We start from the raw sequence: 18942 nt of genomic DNA on the forward strand, positions 1-18942 counted from the left end.
AAAAAAGTTTGGGCACCCCTGCTCTAATATCATATACTGAACTTCTGTGATGGATTTGAATTGTGAGGCAGTATCAGTTTGCTCCTTCTCCAAGCAAACTCAGCTAGTGAGTGCTGCCAGGACTGTAATCAAAGCAATGTTAATGAGAAACAAGACAGAGCTATTGGCATGGTTCAGAGAACCCAGATGTTTGCAGAAGCACATTTTGTTTTAAACAAACTAAGGGGGTGGGGAATCTTCTCCAAAAGAGCCCAATGAGGAGCACTGGCTATAGAAAGGAGATTGGAAAAGTGGAAGAGGGAACAGAAAGAGGAGTGGAATGCCTTCCTAGGAGAGACCTTGAACATGAGCACTCCTCTTGGGACACTTGGAGCACTAGTTTCCCCACTTCGGAGATATACAAGTGCTTCTTCCCTTTTCAGATGAGAAGCCCCCTCTGCTTTGTTATTCACTACACAACATGACCCCCCCCCCCCAATATCAGATGCTTTGCTAGAACCAAATCATTCCAGGTTTCCTACTCAGACAACACCACCAGCATTCTTATGTTAAAGGAATAAAATGAAGTATTTCATTTGCTTTATTTCCAGAATCAAGGGGGCAAGCAGGTGCAACTGAAGGAATTCAAGCTCATTTGAAGACTGCAGGAGTTTCCTCGCACATCATTAGTGGCTCTCTAGAAGTCCGAGTGATAAAGTGGAATGAAGAAATGCAGATCTGGTACTTTTGTTTTCTGTGTCGACATCTTCGAGGCTGCTTTGGAGCTGGAAGCTTGTCTCATCTCCATGGGCTGCAGAGGTCCCTACCAGAATGGCTGGCAAGCAGTTTACACAACGAGCCGAGGCTGCTGGGTCATCAAGACTCCAAAGCGTTTCTTGATGGTGATCCTGTGTCGGGAATATTTGTCATCTGGAGAAAAGCGGGCAGGATGGGCTGAACATGTTGGCTGGCCAGTGGGATCCACCTTCTGCAAAGCAGGGAAGAGAAGGCACAGCAATTTGTGAGCATACAAAATCTTGGTTTTAAATATTGTATCTCTCTCTCTCTCTCTCTCTCTCTCTCTCTCTCTCTCTCTCTCTGTGTGTGTGTGTGTGTGTGTGTGTGTGTGTGAACATTGTTAGCTGACATTAACAACAACAACAATATCCCACCAATCTTGGCTTAAATGTGTACGTTAATATTGGCAGTCTATATGTGAGCAACTACAATCCTAGCAAGACCAAACCAGCCCTAAAAGCTACACATTCCATCTTATAATCACTTTTATTTTCTTCATGTCCAACCTTTCTTCCAAGGTACTGAAAAGGATATACATTGCTTCTCCTCTTCCCAATCTGAGCCTCACAACTCTCCCAGAGTGCCTTTCATGAAATCGAAACAAGGCATTCCCTACCCACGTGCTTATATTCTAATAAACAAACAAGTTAATAAAAATACAATTTTTCATGATCGTGAGAACTCACACATGTCTCTTTTCTTAAGATTTCAACAGACCACTTAGACCTGTACTGTACAATCTTTTTCCTCCTACACCCCTCCCCAATCCATTCACGAGGACCAAAAACAAGTATTTAATTAACTTGGGGGGGGGGGTACACAAGCGAAAGCCATGCAATTAGTACAAAGTTAAATTATGACCTGAGTATCAAAGTAGCATGCAGATTTTGCACAGATAATTCCACATTTAAACCAATGACGATCTCTAAAAGAAACAATCGGGAAAGAAGATTAATTGCAGTTAGATATGGGTGGCTAGGGCAACCCAGCCGTATGGGTGGGGTATAAATAATCAAATTATTATTATTAGTGTATTAGTATTAGCTGGAACATAACAATAATTAATATGCATAGCATCTGGATTTGGGGGGCATCAGGAAGGAGAAAGGGACTAAGAATTGGGGGGGGGGCGGAGAAACAAACGCCATTAAAGTAAAATCCTTACCTTGAGAGTGTAGACCCTATTTCCTTGCTCGTCGAGGAAGTACTGCAGAAACATTGCTGCGGGTTATGAAAGCGTTAGCAATATACCTGCAGACGGATTAAAAGAGCTTCCTCCTACCAATATACACGCGCTTCCGTACAACTCACGTGCACATTAGCCCCACCCACTTCCTCTCCAGCAGGATGTTTTAATCGAGCTCGTAAAGAAACCGAGCATTCTGGGAGTTGTAGTCTTTCGGCTTCAGAATTCCCGATTCTCATACTGTACAGTACTCCGCTCCAGGAGTCATTGTTGGTTCAATGCATTCTGGGAATTGTAGTCTATCTGCTCTAGCCACACACACTAGACTCAAATCTGGAATTATATTGTACAGTTGGAAGGGACTCCCGGGGTCATCTAGTCCAACCCCCAGCAATGCAGGAATCTCAGTGGAAGCAACCATGGCAGATGGCCATCTAACCTCTGTTTAAAAACCTCCAAGGAAGGAGAGCCCACATCCTCTCGAGGGAGACCGCTGCACTGTGAAACAACTCATACTGTCATAAAGTTTTCTCCTAAGGTTTAGTTGGAGGTTCCTTCCTTGTCATTTCTAGTCCTACCCTCCAGAGCAGGAGAAAACAAGCTTGCTCCATCTTCCATGTGCCAGCCCTTTAGATATTTGAAGATAGCTATCCTTTCTCCACTCAGTCTCCTCTTTTCCAGGCTAGACATACCCAGAGTTCCCTATTGAAAGTCTGCATCTTTCTCTACTGAAAGCACCTCTACAAATAATGTGGTGACCTGTACCTCTGCAAAAGGGGGTGGGCAGGTGGGTACATGTGCTTGGGGGATAGGGGTGGGGCAGGTACCCAGAGGGCCCTGCCAGAGGCCTGCCGGACTTAACACTGTCATGCCAAAAAAGCTCTGTGTCTCCCAGCTGACTGGGGACTCCTGCCCAGGGCCTCAGACAAGCTCTGCATGGACTTCTTCAGGCTCAGGGCCACATTAATTTGTGGGCAGCCTTCCAGGGGGCATATGCCATCAGTGGTCAGGGCACGAGTCAAAAGTGTGCAGAATAGTAAATGTAAGGTTTGCAAATTTAAAGTAGATTTATTTTTGTACCCTGTTCTATCCTCCCTCCAGATATCGTCAGAGTTCAAGGACACATACCTGCCAGGTGAAATCACAAAGAGGGTGTTAAGCGAGGACAGGTGTGGCCTACTGAGACAAGGAGCGCCTTGGGAGCATTCATCCTGATCGGTTTGCAAGGAGGTTAGATCACGTTGCTTCAAGCAATTGCTGTTCCCAACCTTTCCTCTGCATTTCCCTGTCATGACAAACAAACACCTCGAAGGGCCCAAAGGCAAGCTGAGTAGCCTGATTCTAAGTGGTCAAGAGGCAGGCACAGGATCCCAGCAGGAGAGGGCAAAGGAGGAGTTTCTGAAGTGCTGGGATCTTAGGGCCCATGTTGGGCAACAGATTCCTGCATTACAGGGGGTTCCAGTGTTTCCCAACCTTGGGCCTCCAGCTGTTTTCAAACTACAATTCCCATCATCCCCACCACTGGTCTTGCTAGCTGAGGATTATGGGAGTTGTAGTCCAAAAACAGCTGGAGGCCCAAGGTTGGGAAATGCTGGACTAGATGACCCTCGTGGTCACTTTCAACTCTACGTTTCTTTGATTCAAACCAGATGTTAAGCATGGGGTATAAGCGGGAGCCCAAGGATGGCCAAACAAAGTTTTACGTGCAGAGGAGAGGACAAGAGATAGGCCTAGTTGTGGGAATGGCTGTATGTCAATGGGGTTCTAATAAGCCTCAGAGCCAAGCCTTATAGAATAGTTAAACCAAAGAATTAAGAAGGAAGATAAAACAGGAGACGATAATTTAAGAAGGCCTATCAAGCTCTCATTTGGGGATTTCGAGCCTGGTGGCATCTGTTTGCTGGTGATACCTGCCTGGGCTTCTCTTTTACATCTTAGTCAGGTGTGGCTGTGCCAGGTGTGGCTGTGCAATTCTTGCATCGTTGCCTGGATGCAGTTCAGGGTAAATAACCTGAAACTGAATCCCAGCAAAATAGAAGTCCTATGGGCAGGTAGTTCACATGTCTGGGAATGGGAAAGATCTTCCAGAACTGGACAAGGTTGCACTCCTTCAAAAGGAGAAGGTGTAGTCTGGGAGTACTCTTTCATCCATCTTTATTGCTGGAGGCACAAGAGGTCACAGTGTCTAGGAGGGCCTCCAGACCTAGATAAGGATAGCCTAGACAAGGATAGCCTTGTCATTGTGACTCATGTGTTGGTAATGTCAAGGCTGGACTGTGGTAACATGCTCTGTGTAAGGCTGCCCTGAAGGCTAATTCAGAAGTGCAGGATGCAGCATCTAGGTTGAAGAATGGGGCATCCTATAACACCGACTTTACTCCAGTCTTAAAGCAGCTGCACTGGCCAATAATAATATGCTGCTGAGCAGGTTTAAGGTTTTAGCATTGACTTAAGAAAATCCTCCCAAATGTTGGACCAGGCTGTTTGTCCACATTAGCCTACCCGATCACGAAGCTCATTAGGGGAGGGCCTCCTGGTTGTGCCGTAAACTGCAAAGATTTTTACTGGGGCAACCGGGAAGACAGCCTTTTCAGTTGTGACACCCACTCCATGGGTCAATTCAAAGGGTTTGCTCTAGAAAGAACTTGGTTGGATACAATTCCTGGTTTGCAGAAAAAAAGCAGAAACACACACACACACACACACACACACACACACACACACACACACACAGTGCCCAGGTGAAACTTCTGTCAAATCATCACACCTGAGAGAGAATTCTTCTGGTCTCTTCCAACTCCCCAGTTCTATGGTTCTCAGATTCTCAGTACCTTCTCAAAACTTTTATTTCCCAAAGTTCCACAGGGGAAGCCATGGCAGTTAAACAGTTTCAAACTGGTCAAGATTTGTTGCTTGTTGCCCTCAAGTGGCATAACCCTGTGCTTGCATCTGCTGCCCGATGTCAGAGCAGACACAAAACAAGTCAACAGGCACCTCACAAACAACTACTGTATTGCTATTTTAATTTGGGCTGGATTTGGGCAGGTAGCACCTCTTGCATCATTTCTGGGGGCGTGGGTTGGGAGAGGTGTGTATCTTTGGTGTGGACCAATGCTGGTCAGATTCCCCCTGTCACTTTTTCATTTTCAAATGTCTATAGACAGAGGTAGGACGAGCAATTGATAATCAGGAAAAATCATGCCCAATCTTTGCAACAACAACAACAACATTTTTATTTATAATAATAGGTCGGGTTGGAGAAGTGTCTTGCAGCATGGAGGTTGTCACCTGTTTGTTATCTCTGCAGATCCTGCTGTTGTTAAAGACCCAGGAGCGGGAGCCAATAGAAAGGTTGACAGCCCACGTTGGAGGTAATGCTGAGATCGAGTGGAACACCTGCTCCTTGTGGAATCCATTAACAGCCCTTGCACATGAGGATACTCAGGAAACAGTATGAAGATGAAATCAGACGTAGCATGCAGAATAGAGATCAGGCCTGCAGGTTAGAACTTTAACTTCCTCCCCCTTATTGGAACCCCCAAGGTGTCTAGGTTCTGGAATTGTTATCCTTCAACCTTCGCACCTAGAGTTGAGTCAACAATGATGGATCTTCTTGGAAACCAAATGGCATCATTGTGAACTTCCCAGAAGGACCTGTATCCGATTCGTTTCCGTCAACGATCCCACAACAGGACTTCACGGAGCAAACACAGACAGGGCCCCAGTTCCTTTGAACAGCTCTCTTTGCTCCATATTCCTTCTCCCATAGGGCCATGGCCTCTCAGGCCCACACCCCGGGCCCTGCCCCACCTTCCTGCCCACCCAGTGCCCCCTCACTGCTCCTGCCCGCCTTCCCTGGGACGGCTCTCCTCGTGACCTCAGCCGATGCCCCGGGGAGCAAGCTGATCATCAAGTTAAAAAGAGAAGGCCCCATGATGGGGGGCGCCGAGGAAATACCCCGGACCCAGACTTTCTTTGTGACAGGGATGCCACTGGGCTGGGCCACCCAGCGTCGGGATGGGCCAGCAGGCCCCGGCATCCGCACAGTGTTGCTGGCCAAAGCTGGCGAGGAGCCAGGTGCTAGGAAACAGAGAGTGCCAGAGGTCATGCCATCTGCCCGAGCGCCCCCTCCCAGTGATGCCTCCTTTGCCTGTACCTCCAAGGGGGTTTATGAGAATTATCGGCGCTGGCAACGCTACAAGGCCTTGGCCAGGCGCCATTTCCCTGCCACGCCTGATGCCGAAGCTCTCGCCTGTTTTTTCATGTGAGGGTCTTGGTGGCAAGGATCATTTGGTTTGGGAGACAAGGGTGACCTAGAGTGGGGATAGTAAGCAGATAACAAACTGTGAGGATTGGCAGGGGGATTGGTCAGCCTTGGGCTACTATTGATTGTGACAGCAAAAGCATTGGTACTGAGATGTGGGATCCCACTGTTTTCTAAAGGCACTGAATCCAACAAACACAGAATGGTTGAAGTTAGAGGGAAGGCCTTGAGTCATGAGCAAGACGAGTTTGGTGGCAGAACTCTCCACGCAAAATAAGGATTTGGGAGTTCTGAATGTTTCTCTTTATGAACCTTGAAGCCCTGGTTGAAAACTGAACACTAATCCTAACTTTGCCAACCCAAGACTTCATGGCAATTCCCATTTTATACCCTGGGGAAATTGTTGAAGTGCGATATCAACTCACACAGCCATCATCCTAAGGGCTAGTTTTTCCTGTTTATCAGCAGAATCAAGAAGGAACCCCCCACCTGACCACACTGCACTTGAATATGCATGCACATTCCCCTGTGAAAAATACATTTCAATTAGAGTAGACATGCAATCCAGGACCCGCAACCTGAAGTGGTACAATTAAAACCAGGGGGTGGGGTGAGGTAGATTTAGCACTTAATTCTGCGCATTTCATAAGCTGAAAAGTATTGACAAATTGCAATCAGGGGTTGCTACAACTGCTCAAAGTTCCTCCGCGGCAGAAAGGGTGCTTTCCAAAGTATTCAAAACCCATGTACAAGTGTAACAACAACAACACTCCTTGGCACCTATTTGAAGGTCTCCTCCTCGTCTTCTTTTAACCACTAGGCTATACTGCCTATACTGTCAAGGGAGGTTAAGGAGCTAAATTTGGGTTAGAGAAGGCTCCATAAATGTCATGATGGTCAAAGTTGTGGGTGGTTGTGGTGGTGAACGGCTATGAACTACACCCAAATGTGAAAGCACATTTAAAGCACATGGCTTCTCCCAAAGGAACTAGGGAACTGTAGTTTGTTAAGGGTGTGGGGAATTGTAGTACTGTGAGGGTTAAGCTGCAGTTACCAGGATTCTTTGGAGAAAGTCATTGCTGGGAAGCAAAAGATATGGTAAATAAAAAGAAGAATTCACTGGATGCCTAGATCCAGGTTTGGAGAAATTTAAAACCACAAAAGTGTGGAAATATTGCTTTAAAATATCCCCTTCTAAGTTGCTTCCAACATCCCCCTCTATTATAGAAAGAGACCACGTCTATGGTAAGTTTTTAAAAGTTTACTTATTCAAAGGTCAGATTCATGTGCTTTCCCATACAGCAGTAAGAAAACACAGGCTGTCAAACTTAGTTTCCAAAGTGGTGAATGATTCTAATTTATTTGCATAGAAACACAAAGATGGCTTGCTTGAGCCATGCGATCTGAGCTTGATAACCCTTCCCCAAGGTGAGGGGGAGTGACCTAGCTAAGCTTGACAGCACATCTTACTCTATGGTCTTAACCCCTTCATGAAAAGGACTTAAGCACGCTGGTTATATGGGGACGGTTATGCCACAGCCATGTGTGTTAAATGTGCTTTAGATTTTTGGTGTGGGTGTGACCATAGAGGCAAGGGTTGCTGTTCACATTTTAGAAGCTTTGCTCTCACTGATGTGACATCATCATCCTGCCCCTGCAGCCCCGTCCTCCGCTCACTGGCACGCCTGCGTCCCGACATGACCCTGGAGGATGGGGTTCCCCGTGCCGTGCAAGAATGGGAGCACAGCAGTAACTTTGAGCGCATGATCTTCTACGAAATGGCAGAAAAGTAAGAGTTCCCCACCCACATATGGGCTTATGGGTGGCTAGAGGGTGAAGAGGGTCCCTTCATTCTGACTTCGCCCTCCCTCCTCTGCCCTTCCCTTTCTCAGGTTCATGGAGTTCGAAGCAGAAGAGGAACAACAGATCCAGAAGATGAAGCTCTTGGCCAGTTGCTCTCAGTTCCAGGCCCCAGCTCCCAAACCCAACAAGCCACCTCCGTCCCCTGCCCCTGAGTCTGGGCAGCAGCAAGGTAGTGTCTTCCTCCCACAATCCTCTGCATTTTGAGCAAAACCCTTACCCATCTAGACCAACTGTTGGCCAACAGGGGTGGCTTCAAGGAACTAGTAGAGCAGTAGGAACTAGTAGGCAGAGAATTCAACGGCAGGTGGAGGCAGAACCAAAGACAGGCAGAGCCAGCCAATTCTAGTGTCTTCCTCCCCACTTCCTCCTCCCTGTTGAATTCTACAAGGGGCAACTCTAAGGCTAAGGAGAAGGAAGATGGCAGCTGGAGCCAGCCGCTAGATTGATTGTAAGTCAGAAGGCAGGCAGGTGAGGGCTGGCTGAAGGCAGACAGAGGTTGGTGGGGCAGTGCCCCGTTTTGACCTAATGGATCAGCACCCAAGGCCAATAGGAAGAGGACCTGATGGGGAACTCGTATGCAAATGGCTAATGAGCTCCTTTTCTTTCCTCCCCAAAATAATGATAATTAATTTATTTATAGCCCGCCCATCCCGCTGGGTTTCCCCGGCCACTCTATATTGCTTCCCTGTCTGGCATGTTTTCACCCCAGGCAGCCAGTATGCCTTTGATCATAAAACCCCACATGGAATTGACTTCCTGGTTCATTTTACACACCGTCTCCATGTGCTAATTCTTCCCTATGCCCGGGAGACTGTGTGGTGCTTATTTTAAAATTGCAACTCTGAGCCAATTTCTGCTGCAAGAAAACCTGACTTTATGCAGATTTCAGTACATTTTATTTGCGCATATATATATATATATATGCCGATTTAAATACATTTAACTCTGTTTGCTGTGCAATTGATTCCGGTTCCCCTAGTTATGGGATGGAGCTATGCAGCAGCCCTGAGCCCACTTAAATTCTTGCTTATGCTCCTCTCCCCATGAGCCTTGCCTTCTGAGACACCGTCTGGCATTGCCAACATATTTTTGAGCACTTCCTCTTAGCAACAAGATACCGAGAGCAGGGGTCACCAACCATTTTAGGCCTGTAAGGATATGCTGGGGGTACAATCTCCTCTCCCCATTCCAGACCTAGGCAGAGATCAGCTGCTGCAGGCCCTCTTGGCAGAGTGCTAGCTGTTCTCCCAGTTGCCAACCCAAAGGCAAAAAAGGGTGGGTGGGGAAAGCAGGGCCTGACGGCAGCCCATCTCCTCCCAAAAGTGGATTAAACTTGGACCCATCAGGAAATGGCTACACTCCTTTTGAACTACTGTGATAGGTCAGCAATGAGTTGCACACGCCATTCGAGTTCACCTATCCCAGTGTCCTCATGTAGGATTGACTCCATGATCTCCCTGCTTCCCCCAAAGTCTACATCCCCAAGAAGTCAGCTTCCAAGAGCCGCCAGCCTCGGCGTCGCCAGCGGCGTCCACCCAGCACTTCCACCCCAGGAGCGCCCAGGGAGATCCCTGCCGAGGCGGTGCACCAGTATGCTGAGATCATGGAAGGCCTGGACACGAGTTGGGAGGAGGAAGAGGACGAGAAGAAAGAACAAGGGGTGTGCAACAACCCCCAAGAGCAGGAAGAGGGGGCCTTCCCAGATCCTGCCCTGCTGCAGTATATTGATCAGTTATGTGATGATGAAGAATTTGTTTGTAAGGTAAACAACGGTGACGTTTGCTTCATGGGAATGGAGCAAATGTAAATCTTGCAGCCCTTCTCTCAGCCCCTCTCCAGGCTGTTGTTTTTTTTGCATGTATACTCTGCAACAAGTCACTAATGCAATAATAGTGCATTAATGGCAGATTGATACAGGACCGCCCACACATCATTCTGATTTATTAGTTGTTCTGCAATCCTTCCCCAGTGTTACTGCATTATTGCTGTCTAGAGGGGCACCACTTGCACTGTAGCGGAACGAAAGAAGGACAACAAACAAACCGGAATATTTGTAAAATGAAAAAGTTACAGGGTTTCAGGAGGGCCATGCACTGATAAAGGAGTATGTCCACCCAGAAACCTTTGTAAGTACAAACAACATTGATAGCGGAATCATGTATAAGTGCCTTGATACCGTCATGGGCACAAACTATCATGAATGCACCATAAGAAAGGACGCCTGGAGGGGGCCATAATATGACCATCATCAGGGTAAATCCTACTAGATGTTAAAAAGGTGGCAGCCAAACACACAACAAACACATGGTTAGCATCCAGCACCAACTTTGACTTTTGTGTCTTGTAGCTATAACAGCACAAGCCCAGCTTTAATGCACTACTGAGTGTTGCTAAGCAATTATGCAGCTTTGTATTTTACTCCTCCCTTTATTACTAATCTCTATCATAAACAGATATTTGTAGTCCTCCTCCAGCCTGCTGCCCTCTAGAGATTCTTGGACTGCAGCTCCTATCATCTCCAACCATTGGCCATGCTGTCGGAGGCTGATGGACGTTGGAGTCCTACACATCTGGAGGGCACCAGGTTGGGGAAGGCTAGTCTCAATCCACACCCGTGCCTTGGACCACAGCACTCCATATGCTGAGTTTGTCTTCCTTATTCATCAAGCCACTTCCTTTCCCTGCTTCATGTCTCCACCACCTGAACCTGACCTTAGCTCCACTAACCCTTCCCCTCTTAGAATTCAGTGGTCTCTACCCACCATTTTTTGGTCTTACCCATCCATGGCAGGTTGGAAACTCCTCTGCTGACAAAGCCTCACTTCCCCAAAGCCTGCATCTTACTCCTCTCTCTGCCGAGTGATGGCAAGAGCCCATGGGGTCCCAGGCACACATAGAGGGTCTGTGTCCTTTTGGAGAATAGAAGACACAGTGGAGGCTGTTGTGCCTAAAGAAATATGATTTATTCACCTATTTACGCCTCCAGTCTGTGTGGAGGGAGCCCAGATCTTACAGCATAGACATTTCCATAGGCAGCAGTGCATGGAACCTTCAGGGAACCTCTCTCCAAGATCGATCTCAGCCCCTTTCTCCCCTTCTTCCCATAAAACCCTTTGCCCTCCCCCAGAGTTACCCTGGCAGCCTCCCCAATACGTCTGTTCACACCTGGGGGGAAGAAGTTAATGGTCCTTTAGCTGTATCTCATCTCACAAGGTTGGTTTGCATAAGCCAGCCCAGGAATTCCCTGTCTGGCACAGCCCTGCAGTTTATGTTTTAATCCATTTCCCAATGAATCAAAATCCTAGCATTTCTTCATTCCTAGGTTTTAGGGGGATCTCTCCCCTAACCCAGATCTTTAACAGTATTTTTAAATGAACGAGTTATTACATTATCTCTCGGGTGAGGATTGGGCAGGCAGACTTTTGCTCCTTTTCAGCCAGGCTCAATACTACAAGCCATGGTGCTTCCCCTTCCTCTCTCTGACAGGTTGAAGCTGTCATTCATCCACAGTTTATGGCTGACTTGCTGTCTCCAGAGAAAAGCCAGGATCCTCTAGATCTGATGGAAGAATTGGCGGAGGAGCTAAACTTAACACCCAACCAGGTAATGCACGGAATGAGAATGGGGTGGGAATTGGGACACGTGGGGAGTTTCAAGGCTGCAGCTTGAGCCTGCTCATGTGGCCAGTTCAGACCACGACAGCCGTGGTTATGTCAGCTTTGCCACTGTGCCTTCTAGCCACAGCAGCCTGCGGTTTGGAAGTCTTGTGCAGAGAGGTATGTGAAACCTGTGGAAAAGACAAAGAGGCCTCGTTTCTTGTTTCCATTTTAAAGCCGCTGTTTGGTCAGAGCGGCCATGGTGCAAATTGGAGGACTATCTCCTCCCCTTCACCACTGTCAAGACTGTCCCAACCATTTTGTATTGGTTACTACCCATACAACTGGAAACTGACCATAACACTGAATGGGGACATAGCATATTTCCCATCATGCATGGAATCCTATTTTTGCCACATCAGTGCCCATAAAGTGACATTGGCAATGGCCTTTGAAAGGCCAGACCAGAACTGATTCCCTCCAAAATAGGCACATCCTATCTCATCATGATGATGATGGTACTGTGCTCATCCGACTGGCCCAGCCACTTTGGGTGGCTTTCAACATATTTAGATCATAATTAAACATTTAAAAACTTCCCTATAAAGGGAATACGTCTTCTATTGGCCTTCAATGAAAATAGGGACATCATAAGGAAAAGTGGGACCTTCTGGGGTCAAATCAGAAACCAGGATGGCTTCTGTAAATCCAGGACTGTCCCTGGAAAATAGGGACATTTGGAGGGTCCAAACCTGCACATGGTTGTGGAGGCACAGAATTATCCCACTACAGGGCTGGGCTGAGAGGCAGTACTGGCAACTTTCCCCATAGCTACTCTGATCCTCTTTCCTTTCTGTCTACAGCTGACAGAGAAGAGACTCCTGGCGCTGTCGGAAGAAGAAAGGGAGCCCTCTGTCTACCCTACATCCCATTCTGACTCCACCCCCTCGCAGTCTGAGGAAGAGGATGAGGTCAGTGGTAATGGAAAAGGAGAAGATGCATCGTGCCATGCCCTGAAGAGGCCTTTGACCAGCAAAGTCATTAGAAGCAACCAGCCAGAATTGCCTATGCCAGCCACCAGTTCCCCACTGGCACATAATTCGCAGCAACGAGGCTTTCCACCAAAAGCAGAGAGTTCTCCTCCTCACAAATGTGGCACCCAGGACTCCCAGGAAGCAAGCCTGCTACTCTCCTTGAAGAGCACAGTTGAAGAGGAAACCCAGAACTCACAGGGACGAGGCCAGGTTCAAAGTCATGGAAACTCTTCTCATAGCCAGTGGGCCACACTGGAAGCTACTCCTGGTATAACAGGAAATGCCAGCATTATTGGGAACTTAACGTCCGAAGGGGACAACAAGGCCAAGCAAGGTATTGCAAGGCCCCATGCCTTGGAACATTCAAAGCAAGATGGCGGCCAAGAAGGAAAGGTCAAGCAGCATGCTACAGGGCAAGGCAGCCTTGCTGTCAAAGGACAGTTCCATAAGGGGATGGAGTTGGTTTGGAATAATCTAGAACCACCCCACAACAAATGTGAAAAACAAGATGGTATCCAACGAGGGGAGGTCAAATGTCTAAAGAAGGCTCATGCTGTCTGGAAAATACAGGAAGATGATCCAAAAGGGACCGACCATGATCGTCAAGGCCTAAACAAAATGTTATTAGGAGATCGCATAGCAGCAGAAAGGACTCTTAGGATGACTTTGAATGGGCATGGGGGACAAAATGTTGACTCTGCAGAAAAGGCCAGAGGTCAACTCCAAGTTCAAAGTAATAGGGGGCCAAAGGAAATCTCCAGTAGAAGAGAACTTGACTGTCAAGGTAATGAGATGACATCTCACCCAGACAACCAGATCAAACAGGAACTCCTGCAGGCTGAATGTGAAAAGCTAAATGGCTGTCAAGGAGAAGTAGCCAAAAATCAACTCCAGTCCCAAGGCATTTATAGAGGGGCAAAACCTACCTCTAATGTAACTGTAACTCAGTTAGGAGGCATCAAGCCATGTGGGAAAAGCTCAGCAGCGCAAGACAGTCTAGCATTGAGTCCCTTTGGTCATGGGAATAATCTCAATAGCCAAGAAGCACAGGTCAAATCTCAGAAGAAGCCAGAGGCTAACTGGAAGCAAATGACAACGACATCAGTAAAGGACAATGGCTTAGTCAAAAGTGTACAGTTGCCTGCAGATAATATATCATTAGAAAAACAACCAATTTCCGCCAGACAAGATGGCCAACAGTCCATTGACTCACCCGTGTTGGAAACAGATGAAGGAACTGGAAAGTCACATGTTGAACTCAGCCAGGGAAACAGACAGAAGTTGACTCTATCCAATTCTAGTCGGATAGGGTTGCTTGAAGAGCAGCCCACAGGCACAGATTCTGAGCATGTGCCATATTTCACCCTCTCGTTACTAGAGCCTCGATCTCCAAGTATCCAGAAGTGCCCTGAGATATTCCAGAAGTCTCAGTGGCCACTCACAGATCAGTGCAAAGTCACGCCTTGGGTGGAAAACCTTCCAGATGACAAGCAGAACCCAGAGCCCACGCCAAACCCTTCAAGCTACGTTGCCGCAGTGGAAGCTGATGGAGGCAGCTGCAGTCCAGCTGGAGCTCACACTCCTGTGGCTGCCAGTTCTGGGAAAGGGGGAGCAGCGTTTCCACTACAGCAAGGTGGAGGAAGCAGTGGAGGCAGCCATGGAAATGATGAGCCCAGTCAGAGAGCTGAGTCTAGCGATCTGCTCCCTTCTAAAGCCCACAGGGGGCTCTTCAGTTCAGAGAGTAATGCAAATAACTCGAGTAAGCGGGAAGGGGGAGATTTGCTTGAGAGAGTCGCCGTGGCAAAAGGCCTGCTTCCAGAACTCCCCGGAGGAAGCATGGAAGACATCCTTAAATATGGAGCTAAAGAAGACGACGAAGAGGAGGATGAGGAGCTATCTAGCTTCTCCTCCTTGCTTGCCTCCAAGCTCAGCCTCTCCCCTCACAGTGCCCTTGCGCCTCTCGCAAGGGAACAAGGGGACACCCTGTCCTCCTCACCCACGGATGCTGGGAAGCAAGGTGCTAAGACAAGGCACTCCACCAGGGCGCAGGTGCCCCAGAATTCCACCACCCCACCAAACAGGAGTCCAGAAGCCAACACAGCCGCTCAGCACAGTCACAAAAGAAAGAACAATGGCTCAGGCACACGGAGGAGCAAGCGCCTTCGCAACCAGTAGCAGCGCTCCTTTCTTTCAATGAAGGCTGACTCTAGCAAACCCTGGGAAAGTCTCTTAAAGTCCCCGTTCTGGCAGCTGCCACCTGTGCTGAGATTTCAGAGCCCCACCATTACTCAAAATATTACAGGTAACAGGGAAAAAGACTGCACCGAAATAACTTGACCGAGTCACAATCTGCCTAGATATGCTTCCCGTGGGACTTGACAGAGACCCCCCTCCTTGCATTTGTTCAAATTTCTTAGCAAATTAAAAGAGATATTGAATCCAACTTGCTTGGCTGCAAGCCTGGCTCTGAAAGCTCCACCTTAGAGACTACCAGCCTGCCTAATATCGAACTCATGTTATCCTGTGCCTATCTGTTTTGGAATTGCTTGTTTCTGCATACCTGTGCAAACATATAACATTTGGTTTAAAAATAAAAATAAAATTAAATGGGGGGGGGGTGTAATAAAACAGAAGAGTAACCCCAGCCTGAGACAGGTGATTTCCAAGCCTATAAAATTTTGAAATGGTCACTTTGGTTTAAAAACAACAGGGATAGGGATTTGCCTTCTTCAGCTGATAGCTTCTTCTTCTTTGGCAATCATTCGTAGCCGAGTAAGATTGTCTTCCATAAACAGGTTTTAACAATGAGTCCGTAAGTGACTGTGGAGGCCAATTCTGGGTCCACACGAGCATCCTGGAGGCGAGCATTAAGGTTGAGAAGGGAGGAGACATGAGCTTTTAAAAACAGGCAGGCTTCAGGAAGCAAAGGGAAGAAAACATGATACTTCTGCCCTTTCTCACTGTCCTGAACCTCCTGGCTATATGACAGGTTCAGGGCTGGCAGCCAGTCCCAAATCTAACCCCCTTGTGCTGTATAGCACAAGGGTGGGAAAGAAATAAAGATCCAGTTCCCTTCCCCGTCTCTGAATAATGCTACAATGCTCCAGTTTCAGGCTGGACAGAACTCTGGATAGAATCACTCTTGCTAAAAGGCTGGCGACACAGTGCAACCTTTTGCTCTCGTCTTACAGCCAAGTTGAATGCAACCTCGGCACGTAACATGCATATCTAACTTGAGTTCAGCGGAGGCTGGTGGCCACTGGGGCTGGTAGGGCAGAAGGTAAGGAGACCCACAGGAGGTGGAACCAAACCCATTGACAGGGCACAGCCGACTAATTCTAATCTTGTCCCCATCCTCCCTATTGATTTCTACAGAGGCAACACCGAGACTACAGCAGTAGCAGGCAGCAGGGTGGGATGTCACTGCTCACCAACGCTGCTTACTGGGATGTAAAGGAGGGCAGAAGGTTGGGGAGGTTGGTGCGGTGCAAATGTGCCAGCAGGAACCCAAGATTGGTTCTGCCAGCGTGTTTGCGCAGCGCTGTGTTTGCTAGTGCTGCCGTGCTGCCCTTCTCTTAGCATGCAGTAGCGATGCGACCAACCAGAGATCAGGTGAGCAGTGATGGTGTCCCATTATGCCAGCCACTGGACAATGGTTGAGGCAATGACTGGCAGTGCCAACCCCTGGACTGGTTGTAAGTAAGAAGGCAGGCAGATGGGGGATGGCTGAAAGCAGAGAGAGTGAGTTCTGGGTCAGTGTTCCACTTGCTCAAATGGACCAACTTCCAACGTTTGAACTAAAAACCTTAAAACCTTGAACTAAAAACCTTGAAACTCAAGGTGTGGCCTCCATCTTCCGCACCCACAGCCCAAACTCCTTCCCCCAGTCTTCCAGAAGTTGTCTTAGCAAACAAACAAAATCAGGAACCACCTTTGTTTTAAAACTTAATACATATATCTTTTTTTTTATTATAGAGATATAGATATTTATTTTATATATAAAATAGCACTTTTTATATTTTACAAAACAGAAAATAAAACGAAAAGCAACAGTATCTCACCCTTCCATCCTTCCCTTCCCATTGACAAACGAACAAAACAGAATATCAACAACGTAAGATAAAATGATATAATTAAAACATAACAAAAATAAAACTTTTAAAATAAACGGAGAGAAGCCCCAATCCCCAAAGAACTTGCGGCTGTGATTCCCCGGTTACGGTTGCCCTGAGATGGGGGTGTCTCCGCCCCCCTTTGCCTAACCACCGTGGCGGCAGAGAGCGAGCAAGCGAGCAGGAGGGGCGGGGTCTGCGTGGCCAAGGATGTGGCATGGCTGTGTGTGTGTGTGTGTGTGTTTCGTTGTATACACATGGCTAAAGAGTTTTCAGGGGGTTTTCAGTCTGCCTTGCTCTTGGGAGGGGAGGCAGGAACGCCATTAGCATAGGTGGGCGGGAGGCCAGGCTTGGACAGAGTGCACGCCACAGGCGGGCGCAGGTACGTGCTGAAGAGGCGGGCATAGTCAGGGTGGCGGAGAGAGAAGTCTTGGAACTCATCTGGGTAAGAGAGAAAAAGGAAAGCAGGGTGAATATTTTACTTCATTGATTAGCTTTATATACCACCCTTCATCTAAAGATCTCGACGTAGTTCACAAGATAAAAAGCACAAATAAGGAATATCAGTGTAAAAGTGGTGTATGGGTAGCCCTAGGAGAATCCCCTGGCATCAGAAGTTGCATCAGTATGGACCAGGCGCTGACACCCTTTTGGGACCCATGGGCCCATTTGCAAACCTGAGAAACTCTTGTGGGCTCGCCTGCCTGGGCAATCTGACAAACATTGCAGCTAGTCTACTGGCTACTGCAGAATGCATCTTTCACAACAAATTTCAGCAGGGAGGGAGGAGATGATGCGTTGGGCGCCAGTGACAGATGCCATGTTGGACACCCCGGGGTTGACACCTCTTCCTGCAGCTTTTATCAACCTCCTGACTTTTTGCCCCTTACCATAGCTGTCCCCAATCCTCTTCCATAATCATTTCCATAACCCTCCATCTCTCCATTTCCAGAGGGGCTTCCTCGTCATTTTCCCTAGCTGAGCTGACCAAAATCAACACATCACACTTCTCATTTCATTTCTACCCAATCAGCAACCTCTTTCCTTCCTGAATATATATTTAATGCACATGGCTTCCCCCAAAGACTCCTGGCAACTGTTGTTCACCTACTCAGAGAGTTGCAATTCCAAGCACCCTTAACAAACAAACCACAGTTCCCAGAATTCTTTAGGGGAAGCCATATGCTTAAAATATATGGTGTGGATGAGACCCTGGTCTGTACCCACTTCCTAGGAGTCTTCAAAACCCAACGCCCTTCTTCCTCAAAACTTGATGTTAACGTGCCCTTCATTTACTCGATATACAATGACACCTGTCACGCCTCCCCTTTCCCTTCCATGCCCTGCTTTTATGAGGGATCTCACCGAGGGTCAATCCATCTTGGCTGTGGTCCCCACAAAGTCGACTATAGAGTTCGGCCCCATCTGCACCTGGTGTGCCCAGCAGGAGGCGCAAAATGGCGCAGAATCCATCTTGGCAAAGCCGACTGTTCTCTGCCTCATCGTCTGTCTCCATGAAGAGCTAGTGTTGTACAGAGGGGTGTACGTGTCAGCAACACAAATATGAACTCTGAATGCAACATTGCATATAATGCCCTCTTTCCCACCACAGCAGAGGCTCCTCCCCTTTAAACCTTTGGTTTGGTCCACTTTGCCCCAATCCCCGCCCCTTTCATTCTATAGCCCACCCAGACCGACACAGAGACACGCAGCCATGTCTTCCATCGCTCAGATTAAAGGTAAAGGTACCCCTAACCATTAGGTCCAGTCGTGGACAACTCTGGGGTTGCGGCGCTCATTTCGCTCTACAGGCCAAGGGAGCCGGCGTTTGTCCGCAGACAGCTTCCGGGTCATGTGGCCAGCATGACTAAGCCGCTTCTGGTGAAACCAGAGCAGCACACAGAAATGCCATTTACCTTCCCGCTGGAGTGGTACCTATTTATCTACTTGCACTTGACGTGCTTTTGAACTGCTAGGTTGGCAGAAGCTTCCACCGAACAGGAGCTCATCCCATTGCGGGGATTTGAACCGCCGACCTTCTGATCGGCAAGCCCTAGGCTCTGTGGTTTAGACCACAGCAGCACACAGCCATGTCTTCCATCGCTCGGAT

At 47.9% G+C, this 18942-nt stretch overlaps 3 protein-coding genes across 5 annotated transcripts in view; 1 reads left to right on the forward strand and 2 right to left on the reverse strand.

The window, feature by feature from the left end:
• Positions 1-567: 567 nt before the first annotated feature.
• NOP10 (NOP10 ribonucleoprotein) lies at positions 568-2103 on the reverse strand. The gene is made up of 2 exons (XM_028701937.2): positions 1943-2103; positions 568-967 (listed from the first exon to the last, which is right to left on the reverse strand). Exons 1-2 carry the CDS (start codon positions 1994-1996, stop codon positions 827-829), a joined length of 195 nt encoding a protein of 64 aa, XP_028557770.2. The 5' UTR covers positions 1997-2103; the 3' UTR covers positions 568-826.
• On the forward strand, positions 893-15246 carry LOC114581603 (uncharacterized). 2 transcript variants are annotated; one of them, XM_028701932.2, is made up of 8 exons: positions 893-1000; positions 3065-3193; positions 5271-5465; positions 7888-8016; positions 8120-8259; positions 9563-9852; positions 11577-11693; positions 12550-15246. In XM_028701932.2, exons 3-8 carry the CDS (start codon positions 5395-5397, stop codon positions 14893-14895), a joined length of 3093 nt encoding a protein of 1030 aa, XP_028557765.2. In that variant the 5' UTR covers positions 893-1000; positions 3065-3193; positions 5271-5394; the 3' UTR covers positions 14896-15246. The 2 variants fall into 2 exon arrangements, with proteins under 2 accessions (XP_028557765.2, XP_028557767.2); XM_028701934.2 differs by lacking the exons at positions 893-1000; positions 3065-3193; positions 5271-5465 and adding an exon at positions 5499-6227.
• Positions 15247-16652: 1406 nt separating this feature from the next.
• The window catches only part of LPCAT4 (lysophosphatidylcholine acyltransferase 4), a 34479-nt gene continuing 32189 nt past the window's right edge, over positions 16653-18942 (reverse strand). For both annotated transcript variants that reach the window (XM_028701936.2, XM_028701935.2), the window contains 2 exons: positions 18198-18354; positions 16653-17273 (listed from right to left, as the gene is read on the reverse strand). In XM_028701936.2, coding sequence (XP_028557769.2) covers positions 17116-17273; positions 18198-18354 — 315 coding nt within the window. In that variant the 3' untranslated portion in view covers positions 16653-17115. The remainder of the gene's footprint in view (positions 17274-18197; positions 18355-18942) is intronic.

Source organism: Podarcis muralis, chromosome 13, assembly GCF_964188315.1.
Source record: "Podarcis muralis chromosome 13, rPodMur119.hap1.1, whole genome shotgun sequence".
NCBI lineage: Eukaryota > Metazoa > Chordata > Lepidosauria > Squamata > Lacertidae > Podarcis > Podarcis muralis.